The sequence below is a fragment of the Schistosoma mansoni genome, chromosome 1 (genome assembly GCF_000237925.1).
Source record: "Schistosoma mansoni strain Puerto Rico chromosome 1, complete genome".
NCBI lineage: Eukaryota > Metazoa > Platyhelminthes > Trematoda > Strigeidida > Schistosomatidae > Schistosoma > Schistosoma mansoni.
The window spans coordinates 60,216,623-60,233,877 of record NC_031495.1 but is presented as its reverse complement, the minus strand read 5'-3'; the positions used below and the strand labels follow the sequence as shown (position 1 = coordinate 60,233,877).

The window sequence follows — 17,255 nt, the reverse complement described above, 5'->3', positions numbered from 1 at the left end:
ATGATAACGATTGGAGGGATTATTATTATGTCGCGAAAGACTATGAATGAATAAGGTTTAATGATGATGGTGTATGTTGTGTTGTGGGTTTTTATATCTGTCTACATATTTGCCTTGCATTCATTCCATAATGTGGGAAAAATACAATTTTAGAGAACAAGGGATGGGGTGGGCGATATAATTACATATTGTCGATGAAAAAACGAGAATTTGTAGCGATTTTATTGTGTTCATTGATTACTCCCACTTTTTGATACAAATATTGTGAACAAATAAAATACAATCAATCCATCTCACTATTATTATTGCCTTTTAATTTCTTTAAAAAGGAATACGCATAAACATGTTAGGTACTATTTCACTATCAATAATCATGGTTAATCATCATCATCTGTGATATTCCTCTCATGTGTTTGTTGATGTTGTTGTGAAATCAATGCCTGCTTTATTTCTTCTAAACAAGCTGGTGGACTGCAGATTCCATATTTTCGTCTGGCTAGAACACGATGTTGCGGTCTGCTACCAACAGTAACATTACCAGTACCACCACTGACAATTCTTAGTTCATCCTCTATAGGCCTATAAGACTGAAGCTGTAAAAACACAAAATGAACAAAAATATGATATTATCTTAACAATTAGAAATTGAACTAGTAGATGACACTTGTTAAAAATTTCAATTACATGTATTTCAGGAGACTCATGGAAGACGAGATTAAATAGATCGTGTTTCGAACTGAAGTTATTTAAAATATACTTATACCTCAATCCTGAGGAAATTTACGTTTAGGTGAACTACAAACAGTTGTATTTTTGTAAGTAATCAGTAGACAGCCTAATGTGATCTATCCAATGAAACGTAGAATTGAAGAAAAATTTATTATGTTGCATGCACTAACAATTTCCTAGTTATCAACCCCTTTTGCTTATCTTACAGTAGCATCTTGAGAAACGAAGGTCAATTTGTTGTTATCAATGATCAACTTTCACTAAATATGTATTTGTCTAATGATATAATAGGATAAAAGGATGACATTATTTCGGTCAATAATTTCTTTATTAATACATGAACTTCTCTTAGGGTGACAGGCGTAAACTTTCGTTCAGTGTGACAATTGTATTCTCTAAATTAATTCATGTGAACTACAGTCGGTGTGTGTTTTTACAATAACTATGTATTTGTCACTATTATATTATGTGTAGAAATTAGTGCACAAATGATTGTACTTCGGTCTAAAGAGGACGTGATTTCAGGATTTATTTGAAGAGGCCTACTAAATCCTTATTTCACCAGCTTTTCATGTTCTTACTTGCATCATAGGAATTAAAGTGGATCTTATTTCCAAGTATATGCAGTAAGACTACGGACTCAACAGGATCAAGTGACGACACACCCAGACATAATATTGGCGACCAATCTTTAGACATAACAGCTTATTATCGCTGTTACGATGAATGAGTTATGACTACCCCTATTAATTACCTTTGCATAATCTTACTGACCCTGATGATTGCTTAGTTTCTAAAAGAACACTATTCAAGCAGTATAGAGATCCAGTTGGACTTGCATAAAGTGGAAATTATCACTCGATTAATTCAATTGTCTTTCGTGTTTGATAACTTGAATCAATCTAATAGATTTAATATGAAGCAGTTTGCAGAGATTAACCTGCAGTACAAACCGACGTTGTAGTATTTTTCCAATAGCAACTGTTAATATATACTTCCTTTCTCTACCACTCATGAATTATATTCATATGTTCAAAAAACTATTTTACGGCTACTTTAATTTCTTTTTATCTACTTTAAATACTAAAATACAATATAAACGTATATGAACGTTAAACATCAACTGAACTATAAACTATTTCTTAATGCAGAGGTTCCATTTTCCATTCCATATTCATTACACTCATGTTTTATTTTACATAACATTTTATCAGATGATGTCATCGACAAAAATCTATCGAATATTATTAGTTTTCAAGTTGGCATTTTATCAATAACTGTATGTCACCATCATAACAGACTATAATTGTTCGTGGTATTGAATAGATATTAGAATCTTAATGTGACTGCTATAAAACCTCTCTTTGTTAATTTTGTATTCAAGCGAGATGATAAAATAGTCATTTTCAACGTGAAAAACAAAATGCAACACTCACTAATGCCAAATGAGTTATCAAGACTTACTATAATACGATCTGAAGCAGAGTTATTAACATATGTAGACTGTAAAGCAACACCATATGCTGAATCAACAGTTAAATCATTACTTTCTGTTTTATCGATTATTTGTGAAACACTGTCTTTATGATCACTATTATCGATTGAGGTATCGGCAAAGTAGTTGAGATTATTTGTAGATTCATCTAATTGTTCCATAGATGAAGAGCAACTAGATAAAGGAAGATCCATATTCATTGAATTTATGGAGGACAGTGGGAAAACTGAAGGTATACTTTTAGGTATAGCTGAATAGTTCGGTTGTGGTTGGGAGACTGATGATGATAATGGTTGGGGTGATGGAACAGAATTCGGCATCATAACAGAATCAGGACTGGTATTGAAACTTTTATGCTCAGGAGCCATAATTGAATAACATGATGTTGTTGGATGGTCACAATTAGGTATAATTATTCCAGAATCTGTAATAGGTGTGGTCGATGAATCAATGTTCAGATTATGCAAACGTAATTTCTCGCCCAATAAGAGGTAAGTAGCTGTCAGATGATCGTAAGCACAACGTAGAAGTGACTGTAAAACACAAGAATAAGCAATGGAAAAGAAGGAAATTAATGGAAGGTATGCTTTAATCAGTCCTTCAGTTGCTGTGTTTAATTATGAGACGTGAATTGATAACATAAGTCTAACAAATAGAGCTTTCCGAAGTCATACTATGATTAAGGTGGTATGGGGAGTCAGTACATTACCAAATTGTTTAGTGTTTCTGATAAAATATGACATGCAAAAAAGTGCACTAAAGATAGTGAGGGATCTTAAAGTGAAGAAATAAAAGAAAGAAAATTCATAGCAATAATGGATAAGAATAGTAATCACTAATAGTTACAGTTAAATTAGGAAGAAAAATTTCACTTAAAACAGTTAGCCTATTTGATAAATTTGGATGTTGTAATAAGAATATGAAAATGGCCAGAACTGTGTGATGAATGATGTAATCAAATTACTCAATAAGAGTAGATGATGAACATTCACTATCCACTGTTACTAAACGAGAAGTTTAAACAGGTCACAACAGTGGTCTTAACTCGGCTCTTGTGGTTTTGCACAAAAGTGTTCAAGGACGTATATTAAGGTTTATTGAAGCCTTGGTCACACGAAAATCGAAACCCCTTCCATGTTTTCAAAAACAATGTGTTTTCACCCTTAACGTACCTTAGTGGTATTGTCTTATTACCCAACGTGGTGTTTCACCTTGTTTTTAACAAATTTTCTTATTATGTTTGTTTCCTCTAACCTTACATTTGTCTAGTTGACCGTTTAATTCTTCATATATAAATGTTCCTAACAAGTATATGTGGGATCAGATTGTTCGAAATTTCATTCATTCAAGGATTCATCTAACTGATAAAAAGTTATTGTCGCACGTCAATTATATCTCAAACAGTGATAATCGAGTACACCGAGTTACCGACTACCTACGGCTGAGGCAGGCCAAGTTTAACAAGAAAACAAAGAGCTGTTTCCACCGACAGACTGTATAACAGTCTGTTTATGGTTTTTTTGACCTCAATCCATCCAAAGTATATTCACATCGAGCCTTTGTGATAGTGATAAACTTTTCAGGTATAGCATTCCTTGGAAGACAATGCTAGAACACTTCCGCTTCATTTAGTAAAACAGTTGTCATAGGCCAAGGAGGAGCACGGGGCAATCTGAACGACGTTGTTGAGGAAATAAATCAGCTGAACCATTCGAGGAGCCTCTGAAAATTACGAATTGGCATGCTATCATCAAGTTTTGTATAATTTTATAAATGTAGGCAATGATAATCTGTACTCTTCCATAAGTTGGCAGTTAGTTAGTTGCTTGGTAACAATAAAGGATGTAACTAATTCACTTGGATCAGTCCGTTTAGGATAAAGTTTGTTGATCACCATACAGTAAGATGGGAATGACATATTATAAGTTATAACCAAAACTTAGATAAGTTCTTTACAGGGAGCAACACTTGTTAACACACCATGCTATTGGTAGCTAAATACAATATAAACAATATGAATTCCAGACAGTGGGCACCAGTTAACGCATCAGCTGAAAGTTCATGTTGGTCAAAATGAAATAATAATTCACTGACTTAACGGTTAAATGGAAAGATCGAGTTAAATGCTTACAATTACATTCTTAGACTAGATTTACGCTTATATACTTAATAAAAAAACCACAGTACTTTCCACTTGAGGTGTCAAGTTGATCGACTAAACAGAATAAGTAGATAATATAACCAGTTACATAAAATATACTAAACTATAGTAAACGGATGATGTTTTAAGATGATACTCATCAGTGTTTCCGATAATGTTTAATACTACAAGCCTGAAAGTCACTTCTGAATGAAATATGTGTTATTTGATAGCTTAAAATTAGGTCCTATATATATTATCTTATAAGCAGTTACCTAAATCATAAATAAACATGAACATACTTTTTTCACTAAAAAAAACAATTCACTCGGATGATAGCTCACCTTGAGAATTTGAGTGCGACACATTCCATAAGACTCCATAATCATAATAACTAATTCGTTTAGTTTACCAACCTTCAAAAAAATAGCAACAGAATGAAAAAGTCACTAATCGTAAAAATATGATTTAAAAGCATTAGGCACTGAGAAACAACAAAATACAGTGATCTCCACAATACTTAAACTTATTTACTTCATTAAATCACGATACAATATATTATTAATGTGGACGGAATTATGTAAAAATAGTAATTAACTGATGAGATATGTGCAAGATTGAAGTCAGACCACCAATCAACAGCTTCCAGTGGGGACGATACGGACCATTGATGGTGTGGTATGTGGCAGGAAATCGCCAGTCGCCAGTTACATAAACTTTATTTATTTATTTAAACACATAAATATTGGTACAAGAAAGCACTAGATAAATATGCGCCTCACAAATCTCATTCGATTTGTGTGAGGGCTGTGATACTGCACAGGTGCCCAAACTGAAGCAGGTGGTTTTCTTAGGGGACCACACCCTGAGCCTTTGACCGAAAAATCTGATCCACAAGGCAGTGGAGCATCGGCAGGAGATGCATTCCCATGGTAGCCGGTGATCAACGATTGATTCGTACGCCATTTGTTCCGTCAGGATACTGGAGCCCATGTGCACCATTGGTTTGGAATCAGGGTTTTCCAACTCCCCTAGGTGGACTCGCCTTGTCCACCAAGCCGGTTAAAGCGCCGGACATTCGATTTTCATCCTCTCAATTTCGTAAACAACACCCCGTCACGAGAAGGCAGTGAGTAGGACTTCCCTGACAGAGGTTATATATTCGCTGGCCATGTGAGAGCATTTCAAGAGGGAGAGCGGACTAGATGATTTGTAGCTCACAACGGTGACCCGTTTTCCGTTTTGACTTATTATGTACAAAGACCAGCAGTCTAACGACACATGTTATCACTTATATCAGCGCGCGCAGATAACTATGAACATGAATTCGATAGGAAAAATGCTAGGATTCTCGATCAAAGAAACTGAGAGGATACCAGAGAATTCTTAAAATTATGACGTTAGGTTTAATCTGCAATCGATAGATATGCCGATAAAGATTCAGTTTATCAGTACACAAGAAAAAGGTTGATTAGTCACATGATAAGAGGTCAATCGAAAAAAATTGTCGACCAAAATGTAAGGGTACATGAAAGCAACAAAGCTTATGAAGACAACCAGTTACAAACAAGGTCATGAAAAAGAACTGATTTGGGGCTTGTGAAATAATTAAAAAGGTCATCTCTATCTGACGTTAGTACTGATGATGCTAGCTAGAAAGAAAGCGAAGGTATATCAATTAAACCATCTATTTCAGAGCACCTAATACGATCAAAAGCCTTAAGTAGATAGAGAAAAACATAACAGAGGCAAATCAAATTAGCGTAAGTGTTAACTTGAAAAAATGACTTACTTTCATTTCAGCCGCTAAATTAGGACCAGGACTTTGTAGATCGTCTTTACTCCATGAGAATTTTGAAGAGCAATCACAAGAACAATGTTTCAAAATAAACGTGGGTTGAACTAAATCATAGTCCGTAGATTTATTTAGAATATTTGTATTAGCACCACAGGGTGACAACGTTTGTTGTAATGTTGTTTGCGTAGGGACAGGTTTGTTAGTTAAATGCATTGTGGCCAACGAATTAGACATAACATTTGCAATTAGTTTATCATGATAACGATTATGTGGAATTGTTGATGAAGTGAACCATGGAAATTGACTGATACGTTTTGTTGTCGGGCGATCGCTCGGTTCTTTCGACAACATACTACGTATTACTTGTTCACATGCTGTAAAGCAGAAAACAAGATGAAAGCTTATAGATCTACAGTGTAAAACAACGTATTCGAAGTTGCAGTCAAAATTGATCTTTTTGTGAGTGAAAGATAGGAAATGATTCAGTTAGGATTGATGAATACATTTTGTCTATACGAGCGGACAATCGAAAACCTAGTTATAAAAATAACTATCGAACATTTCTAGCTACATATGAATATCCGAAAAATATAGTGTATGTCAATGCCAAATTGCTAGTACTATTGTAGAGGAAACAGTTGGGAGAAATTTTACACTGTCTGATGATCAATGTGTGTTTACAACTAATCTCGAATATATTATGAACGTAGATCAACGAAGATGAAGTATGAACAAAATGAATATATATATATATATATATATAGCATTCTGTGACTCAGAATAATCAAATTTAACATGATAGATTGAACAGCAGTTACATAAGGTAGTGTACGTAAAACAATGTGAGTGGTTACTACGTTTAAACAAACAGGAACAAAAGTTCGTGTCAAATAATTTTACCATGAGAACAAACTTAAGTATCAGCAACGTACACACTACTTATAAATAGATTAAAAAATATAAGTACGAAAAGATCCATATGTTTCCGTTACTGATTGGATTTTAATAAAGTAATACAGATGGTTGAAATTCATTGAAATCGTAAACTGATTTAGGTTAGACAAACATCTAAAACCTGGAAGCGCTAGACGACTGTCTCCATATAGTATTGAACTCCACAGTGATGTTGATTTTAATGAAACTCAACAGTCTTCACAAACCCAAATTGACAACCACCGTTTGCTCATTAGTGACTAGCTTCGAGAGAAGATTTTCAGAATTGTAGTAAGGAGTCGTGACCACCGCAGATAATCCGTGTTAGGTGTGAGATAATTACCCACCGAAAACAACGGAAGATGGTTGCGCAATGTCGTGAATTGATTGAGGTTAGACATGAACACCGTTGGATGTCAGCTCAGCGGTTTAGGGGGGGTGTGTTCGTGTACGGGGCTGAGCGTCCTGGGTCCGATTCCCTGTGGAGCGGGGTTGTGGGTGCGCACTTCTAAGGAGTCCTATACTAGTTTGAAACGGTCGTTTAGTGTTTATAAGTTTTCAATGGCTATCTAACTCAGATCAGTTCATGATTTCAACAAAATACTAACACATTCTTAAATCTTATAAACCAACTGTCGATAACGAGTATGTTTTTTGGAATTTAGAAAAAGGAATATGAATATAATCCCGTGGGTTAAACCCACACGCCCTTGGTTTCATTCATAAACTTCCGAAAACAAATTTTGTTATATTACGCAGACAATATCTTGAATATTTTCTAGAACTATCATCTTGACCAATTATAAAAAACCTGTCTCAAAAACACTAACTCTTTTTTACATTCCAGACGATCTATTGGTTATTTAAAATCTATTTTAAATTGAAGATTATGTTAATAATTGGAAATAAGTATATATTACTAGTTTGTATGTTAGCTGAAGAAAAAAAGCAACGAAATACAATGAATTCGATGTATTCTGGAAATTTCGATAACGCAATGAGAAGACGAAGTTTATCAGAATTATGTGATATATTTGCGCAATACATTTCGAACAGTGTGATCACACATATACTTGTTAAGACATTTTTATATGAAAATTAAAAGGTCAACTAGACAGGTTAAGGTAAGCGGTAACAAAGAAAGAGAATAAATAAAGTACACAAAAACAATGTGATGACCACTCTGGAAATATTACCGTCCTTACTTTGTTCAAATTTATGACGGGAATAGATTGTAACAACATGTGGTACACATACCAGATTAACCGATATGGAGGATTCATTTAGGGGGTAAATGGAAAACCCTAATGTTAAACCAATAGTGTAAGTGGAGGACTAAAACCAGCATATGAATCTGTTTCTTATCACGGTAGATTTTGACGATACTCTGCTACCTTATTAACTAAGCTTTTAGGTGAAAGGCTCGGGGAGTTACCTACTAACTAAACCACCTATTTTAGAACCTAGAACATTATCTTACCCCCCCCCGCACACACACACAAAGTTCGTGTGGCATATACTACTTTTGGTACCCAACTCTGAACCAGATTATATGTGAACTAAATAAATAAATAAAATAATCACTAACAACTTATGACTAGGTACATAAAACCATCTTCAATACCTTGAAAAGTTAATATGTTAACACCATATATACATGATGCTAAACTAAATTTTCAACTGTTTGAGACAGACATCTCGAGAAAGTATTGACCATTGATGACGTTTTTTCTCTTATACGGAACATTTGATAAATCATCAGCTGATAACTGTGTATAAACTATAGAAAAAAATGAGCGTAGACTTGAACAAAGAAATCAGAATACATATGGCTTACAAACATACACACGTACAACGAATACAATACATAAACAAACGAAGCAGACGTTTGCATCATAAATACGTAATCACAACACATGTGATTTCATGCGTGAGCTTGACGTGATATAATCGATAGTTAAAGTCTGAAATTAGACGACTGATACTAGGGAGAGAAATATGTTAGTGATAATGTATGATTACGTCACATAATTGCTTATTAGGAAACATTTTTAAACAATACACTGTTGTTCGAATATCATATACATGTGTGACGTACGCTTGAAATTAAAAAAAGTATACGTGAATGTAATAACGATAGCCATAACCAAAATCATTTACAGAACAAAGAAAGCAACTCAATTGATTGATCAATGGGTAATCAATGTCATGTATGTCAGGTCTTTCTTAGTGCAAATCGAATTCGTCAGGGAGCATCAGCTCCCTCAGGATTACAGATACACCTTGCTGACGAGTGCCAAGTAGCACGAAACCTAGGTTTAGGGTTTCCTGTTGACTATCTCCAACCACCATCTTAAAGCAACCCAAATAATGTAAAGCAATTAGTCCCTTTGATAAATTTCGATAATGTAATTGAAAATCATTAAATGAATGATGAGGAAGAGGTGTATGTGTGTATTCTTACTTGACGTAACTGTGTGGTGTTTCATACAAGATAGGCTTAGAATTATAATCCCAGATCTAAAAATATTATGTGGAAAAACTTGGACTTTTCCTCGCACTAATAACAATAAGTTGAATAACAGAACTGAATGTAACCACTTAGTTACACACAACTTCGAATACTTTAAGTAAGTGGATCGATTTGCGTTACCACATCCTTCATGTAAATGGACAGTTAGAGAAGAAATCAACGAAGTGAACAACAACAGAAAGAAAAGGCATGATAATATCGATTTTACTGCAAAATTAAGCCAGAGATGTACGACTTAACACGATAAGGGAGTGAAAAGTAGGAAGTTGTAGTATGTTCATGATTGAAAAGATAGACAATGGAGAAATTACATCAATACAACTGATTTTGAACCGTGTCATTCAACAGGTTCAATCATAGTTTACGAATACTGTATCAGTACAAACTAGTTCACAAAGCTTATTTCAACAGTCAATTACTTCATGGGCTGACTATACGAAATGTTGGTACTGTCAAAGGATAGTTTGTCCGTATATTGAAAGGAGTACAGTTGTTGTAGCTTTCATAAAAGTTGTGCTTCTCGACTAAAACATGAACACTTTCTCATTAGAAATCAGTGATAGGTGAAAAAACTAATGGAAACCAAGAGACTACTGAACAATTATCTGAGCATATATGTATCCTATTTTAGAAGAAAACTAAAGCTGTTATACATATAAGTATGAAAATTAAATTCATGTTTGTTTGACAATAACGATAATCTATTATACAGATAATTAGGTTTAACAATTATTTCGTCTTCAATATTAAATGATCGCACAATAGTTTATTGAGGTTAATATGAACCATAGACCATGAAGTGAATTTTCTAGCAAATACAGATGAAAAATTTCATTATATTTACGTCGATTTCTACAAAAAAGACTGTAATAGATCAGGTTCTGTATACGTAAACATAATTTACCTTACTGTTTATTCAGTATTATAATGACGACCAGTTATTCTATTTCAAAAGGGTCTTGTTGATATAACGGATGGTTTAAATTATTATCCCCTCTCAGGGATATTAAGACAACACGTTAATACGATAATCACACTAGTCATGTTACTTCAGACTCACAACCCAGAATAAAAAACCAGATTAACACAAGAAAATACTTTCTTCAACAAAGTCAAAAGAAGTACCACTCGGCGAGTTCGCAGAAATCAATGTGATAAAAGGAAATCATATATTTGGTAATTAGCAGACTGTGCTTATTTTTTCCAATAATCACATTTTTCTCTCACTAACACACACCACTTCTAAAACATATTTTCTGCGAACTTCATATGGTAGAATACATATATATACTTCTATGTGGACACTCTTCTACAGCTATTGCCGGTACCAAGCAGTATTGAAGGCTGGGGGTTGGGCATGGTGTCAGCAACCACATCCAGTGGAAAACAAAATTTCTAACAAAACACTAACCAGATTAAACAAATTCAATCATTTAAACTCTGTCCTCCGAGTCCAACGATCTACAGTCAAAACAATTATGATGTCTCATGGTGAAAGATGAGATTCTTTCAAAGTCACCAGACCAATCCCCATTCTAACAACCACAGCAACAATTAATATGCGTACATGGAATGTACAGAAAGTGTGGGAGACCAGGGGAACTAAACAAATTGCTACGGAAATGAGGAGGAACAAATTGACGGTGCTCGGAATCAGCGAAAGCCACTTGACACAAAATGTGCAGCAAAGGCTAGATACGGAAGAGATGTTGCTATACTCTGGTCACGAAAAAGAAAATACTCCACACACTCAGGGAGTTGCTCTGATCCTGTCCAAAGAAGCACGTAAAGCACTTATACGATGGAAATCTCATGAATCCGGCATCATCAAAGCATCCTTCAAAACAAAGGAGGGGATCACAATGAATATTATCCAATGTTATGCACCCATCAATGATAGCCGTAACGATGTAAAAGATCAGTTTTATGAGAGGCTGCAATAAATCATAGTGAAGTGCTCAGGAAAAGACCCTACCATCTTGAAGGGAAACCTAAATACCAATATCGGAATGGACAACCCAGGTATGAAGATATCATGGGACAACATGGACTGACTAGGAGAAAGGAACGAGAATGGTGACAGATTTGCAGATTTATGAGCATTCAACAAATTGGTCAACAATGTGGCACAACATTCCCACATAAACACATACACAAACACACAAGGGTATCACCGGATCACACTACATAGAGCTAGATAGATCTTACTTTCATCACTAACAAATTCACAAGGTCAATGGGAGACGTGAGAACCAGGAGACAAACTGACATAACTTCAGATCACCACTACGATATGGTTTTCAAGATCAGACTGAAGCTAAAGAAGCAATGGATAACTGGACAAACAGCATTACAAAAGTTCAATACACACTTCCTTTCACACACTGATAAAACCAACGAATTCAACATAGCACTCAACAACAGGTTCCAACCCTTACATAATCTACTCAAAGAAGAATAAACTACCATAGGGAACAACTGGAAATGGATCAGAGAAGCACTAACTTCAAAGTGTCAGGGGTTCTGGGTTGCAGCAAACATCATCATAAGGAATGCATCTCTATGTAAACCCTGTTTTGGATTCAACAAAGGAAGAAGAACAAGAAGATAGAAATTAACAACAGTCGAACACGAGCAGAAGAATTCATAGCACAAGTTGGATACAGAGAAGCAAACAAGCAAGTGAAGAGGGGGATTACAGCTGACAAGCATAAATATGTGGAAGACCTAGCGACGACAGTAGAGAAAGCTGCAACAGGAGGAAATATAAAACAACTATATGACATGACGGAGAAACTGGTAGGCAAATATAGTAAATCAGAGAAACTAGTCAAGGACAAAGAAGGCAAGACTATCACTGAGATTCAAGAACAGAGGAACAGATGGGCAGAATACTTCGAGGAACTCTCGAATAGACCAGCTCCATTGAATCCAAGAGATATCGAAGCAACACACACAGACATTCCTATACATGTCACTCCACCAACTATCGAAGAAATCAATTGTGACCGTCAGACAAATCAACAGTGGAAAAGCAGTAAGACCTGATAATATACAATATACCAGTTGTTAACGGGAAATAAACCGGATTAAGGCATGTTATGTGCATGATCGTGACGGCGCACGCTGACTGGCTAATTATAAAACAATCAGATCTGGTAGATTATTGAACAAGTATCTAGAAGCTTCTTATGCACATACTATAATTATATGAACTTTTTGCTGTTCACATACACTTGTTATTTTGAATAAAATTTCGTGGGAAAGCAGTAGGACCTGACAATATACAATATACCAGTCGAAGCCCTTCTATCCCATACTTACGAACAAATACAGATCAAAACAACTAGTGAAGTAGTAGTCTCTGCTGCAGTAGACTTCAACATTGACAAGAGAGACACCAACATCCTCAAACACAACATGGAGAACACCAAACGAACCAATCACACTTGATGGAGGAACTATGTTGGAATAGGTGGAAACTTCCACGTACCTGACTGACTGGTCAGCGTCATCGATGAACAAGAAGGATCCGGTGCAGACATCAAGGTGAGGATTGGCAAAGCAACAACATCATCCCTACAATTGAACAACATATGCAACTCAAAACAACTGTCTCTCAACCAATATCAAAGTGAGAATATTCGATACGAACGTCAAGATAGTCAGTTCTACTATGTGGAGCTGAAACTTCCACAACTATTACAACCATCATGAAAATGGTACAAGCATTTATAAACAATTGTCTACACAAGATACTCAATGTCCATTGGTCGGATACCATCAACAACAAACAGCCTACTGTGGAAGACGATAAATCAGCTTCGATGTGAAGAGGAAGTGAAGAAAAGACTGTGGGAGTGAATAGAACATACATTAAGTAAATCACCAAACTGCATCACGAGACATGTGGTAACTTGTGATAGTAAAGGGAAACGGCAAGGAGAAAGGTGATAGAACACACTGCACCGAGAATTGTAAGCAGACATGAAAAGGATGAATGTTAACTGGAAAGAAGTGGTAAGGATTGTCCATGACAGAGTTGGATCGAGAATGCTGTTGAGTTGCCTATACTCCTCCATTAGGGGTAACAGGCCTAAGTAATATATATATATCATTGTGAACATGTGATCAAATCGGAAACCGTTGAATATCATTTTGAAAGTCTTATAAGTATGTCTAAATCTGGACGATTTTACTGGAATTAAGATAACAAGGATGACAACTGTTAACCAGACGCTGTAATAAGGCAAATTCGAAACCTACAGAATCGTGCAAGATTCAAACACGTGTAACTCAGAGCTGAGCCTCAGACCGGATGAAATAATTCATCCATGCAGTGAGTAACTGGTATTTGGTGTCAAAATTTTGATTAATAAATATTGTTTTGTATAAGAAAAAGAGAATTCAGCGAAGAAAATTTTCTTTTCGACGAAATCATTACTTAAGCTGTACATTCGTATATATAGTTAAATGGAAAATATATGTCTATAGGAGGCTAGAAAAGATTGCATTATAAATGGATTCGACAATAAATAACAAATGAGGTGACGTACTAATCAAGGGGTAAGGAATAAAATAATTTATGGGTCAGATAATAGTTCAATTGACAGATATGAAGAAAAGCGACAAACACAAAGGTCATAATAATAATAATCTGAGTAATAATCAAGAAAACTTGTATAATGTAATAATAATAATAACTGATTAGAGTTTAAATGTAAAATAGTAATTTAAAAAACAAAAAACCGATAATAATCAGATAAAAGTACAGAAGAAAAAAAAACAACCAAAAAACGTACCCAATGAGGGAATTAGGGCCAAGGAAGGGTAAGAGGTTGGACAAATCGTTTCTGCACGCAAAGTTCAGGCTTGAATTCATGGATTGCCAATGCCTCAGCAGTGCATAAAATATTGTTTCGACCTCCCTTTGATCCGGTTCCTTTAACTCTATAGATTATTTTAAAAGACGTGTCTTTTGGAGCAATGTGTCCACAATTGATCAAATGCTCTTGTATCGAACTGGTTATCTTTTTACATTCACCTTTTAGGAGCCAAGCTGGATAGTGTTCAGAGATACGTTTAGAAAGCGATCGCTTTGTGCGGCCTATATAACGTGCTCCACATGAGCAAGTAAATTTATAAATACACATCGATGTGGCCCAAAGCGAAAGTTTATCCTTAACACACCCCCGAATGGTAGGCCGGCTAGAGAAAACGATTCGGAGCTTGGCTGTGTAGAAAGTTTTATTTATTTTGTATAATGTTGTGGCAAAGCGTTCAAAATCTTAAGTTAATGAATATCCCCTTGCTTTCTTATACAGTGCGAGGGTAAAACTAGTATCACTATAAAAATTTACGTGTGTGAATCGTAATACCGTTATCATGTGCAACATATAAATATAGGTCTGAAAAATCCGTTCGTAACTGCTATCTTAACAAGGTAGTGAAACTTGTCTATGGTGAGAACTATCCCAAGATATATCATCTTTAAAGTTCTATTCAGCAAGATAGACCACTTGAAACGAGTCGTAAGACTTAAATGCAGCATTAAAATCGTGTACAACGATTGAAGGCCTTAAGTAAAATGGATTAAAATCAGACGCAATTGCAATGTCGAATTCAATTTGTCTTCTTTCACGGATCAATTACTACTTTTTTTTCTAAACCATACTTTCTATGCATAATCTTTTTTATTATAAACAACAACAACAATTATTATTATTATTTGACTATTTCGAATCTAACGCTGCTTACGGCTAACCGACTATAAGGTTAAAAGATTAAATCATTTATCAAGTAAAATCACATTTTGTTCATTTGTTTCTAATTCAATATTTATTATGATTATTTTTTAACTTAATGGGAGAATACTTATGCAAGTGTTGCATCTACACTCTAAAACAACAGTGGTAGTAACCATAATCTGAAATCAAAATCGTCATAGTTTGTATATTTGGAAGTATTAGAGTCATATTATATGAAATTGAAGCTAATATATTCTTGAAAGACTGAACAAACCAATTAAAAGAGTTATCGCAATATATTTACTTCAAGTCATCTAATCACATGGAAAATAAGAATGCTTATTATGAATACCAGCGAATATTTCGGTTGCAACCATGTTGTAAACTTGCAATGATAAAAAATTATAAAGTGGAGTGGAAAGATCTTGATAAGGATGACGATACTACCCAGACATTATAACTTCGAACAGTAATTATTCAGTTTTCTAAATAATACCTATTAATAATAAAAATAATTAACAATAAATTGTCGCTGAGAAGTCCAGACACTTGATTCATCAAACAAACTTTTGAATTTCACTTCATCTAGTGAAACTAAGGGACCTAGATATTATGCTCATCCATAAACACTATACATAGTTTACAGCTACTACGTGTAACTAAAACTAAGGAGTGATACGATATGAATATTTGTGTAATATGACTAAAATAACAGTATCATCTAAAAGTACCAATAAAATGTTGTAAACCAGTATATCAACGATCACGGAATATGTATACATATATATAAATAAATAACTAGCATTTAGTAAGTAGAGCTTGTATCTGTTATGTCCCGATAAGAATAGAGAATGGTAATTTTGGGGTCCATTTATGAACCAATACTATGCATATATTTTTTATCGTATAATTGCTAAATAACTGAACCATTCATATTTATGTCCCCCTTATTATAAGCTTTATTTCGACTTATGAACTATTGTCATACGATTTACAGTTCTTGAATTATGCCCTGTCTATCACTTACTATCTCCCTTATTCACAGCCACATTTAGCTGAATCTTGTACAAATGTTATTTTCTATCTTATGGTACGATGTGTTCAGTTTGATTGGCATATAAACTCAGTATGTTTGAAGTATAATGATTTATGCGGCAGAGACTGTTATTGGTGTTCTGAACTTAACTGGCTGGGCTAGTCGGAAAGCAGGACCGACAGGTACTCTAAACTGCTTGTATGGTTTCCGTGTATCATTGGTCCGATCGATAATTCACTGCTCTCTGATTAGCGGTATTATCACGTTATACGTCAACAGGGCATGCAAGCAGGCCACAAGTTGTAACAGTATATACCGAAGTATGTGCCGACATAGATCAGTCCTGAAACATCATCTTAGGTTCAGTAGATACGACAATCATTTCAGAAATTATCACACTTAAGCACAAGTCACTTAGAAGACTCCATACTTTTCATTAAAGTCTTCGTTTAAAAGGACGAATACATCCCGATATTTTAATTTTATCACAGAATCTCTATGCAGGGAAAAGATCCCATGAAGATCAAAGGTTATCAATCTCACATCTAACATGTCTACGATAAAGTCGGGGAGGAAGAATGACAATCTATAACGCAGACAAACAATGTCTAAGCAGCTCCTTCAACGCAGTGGTCAGTTGTGAACAACTGAGCAGTATTAGTTGAAATATTTATTCCCTAAGATTTTACCAAAACATGCAGGTAACACAAAAGGCGGTAAAATGAGAAGTATTATTTATTATTAATGGCTTTATTCAATATAATATTTTTGTACATTATAGAATTTTCAGCACGAGGTATTTCAACAAGTTTCTTTTACAAAAACAACAAAAAAGAGAGGAAAA

The 17,255-nt window shown here is 34.8% G+C and overlaps 1 protein-coding gene across 1 annotated transcript in view; it reads right to left on the bottom strand.

Annotated features, from left to right (window-relative positions):
• Positions 1-377: 377 nt before the first annotated feature.
• Smp_040190 (serine/threonine kinase) overlaps positions 378-17,255 on the bottom strand; it is a gene marked incomplete at its 3' end in the record, with an annotated part of 32,014 nt that continues 15,136 nt past the window's right edge. Inside the window, exons 7-10 of the mRNA XM_018795063.1 lie at positions 6,157-6,536; positions 4,709-4,780; positions 2,194-2,757; positions 378-593 (exon numbers count right to left, since the gene is read on the bottom strand). Of these exons, the coding sequence (XP_018649413.1) occupies positions 378-593; positions 2,194-2,757; positions 4,709-4,780; positions 6,157-6,536 (1,232 nt within the window). The remainder of the gene's footprint in view (positions 594-2,193; positions 2,758-4,708; positions 4,781-6,156; positions 6,537-17,255) is intronic.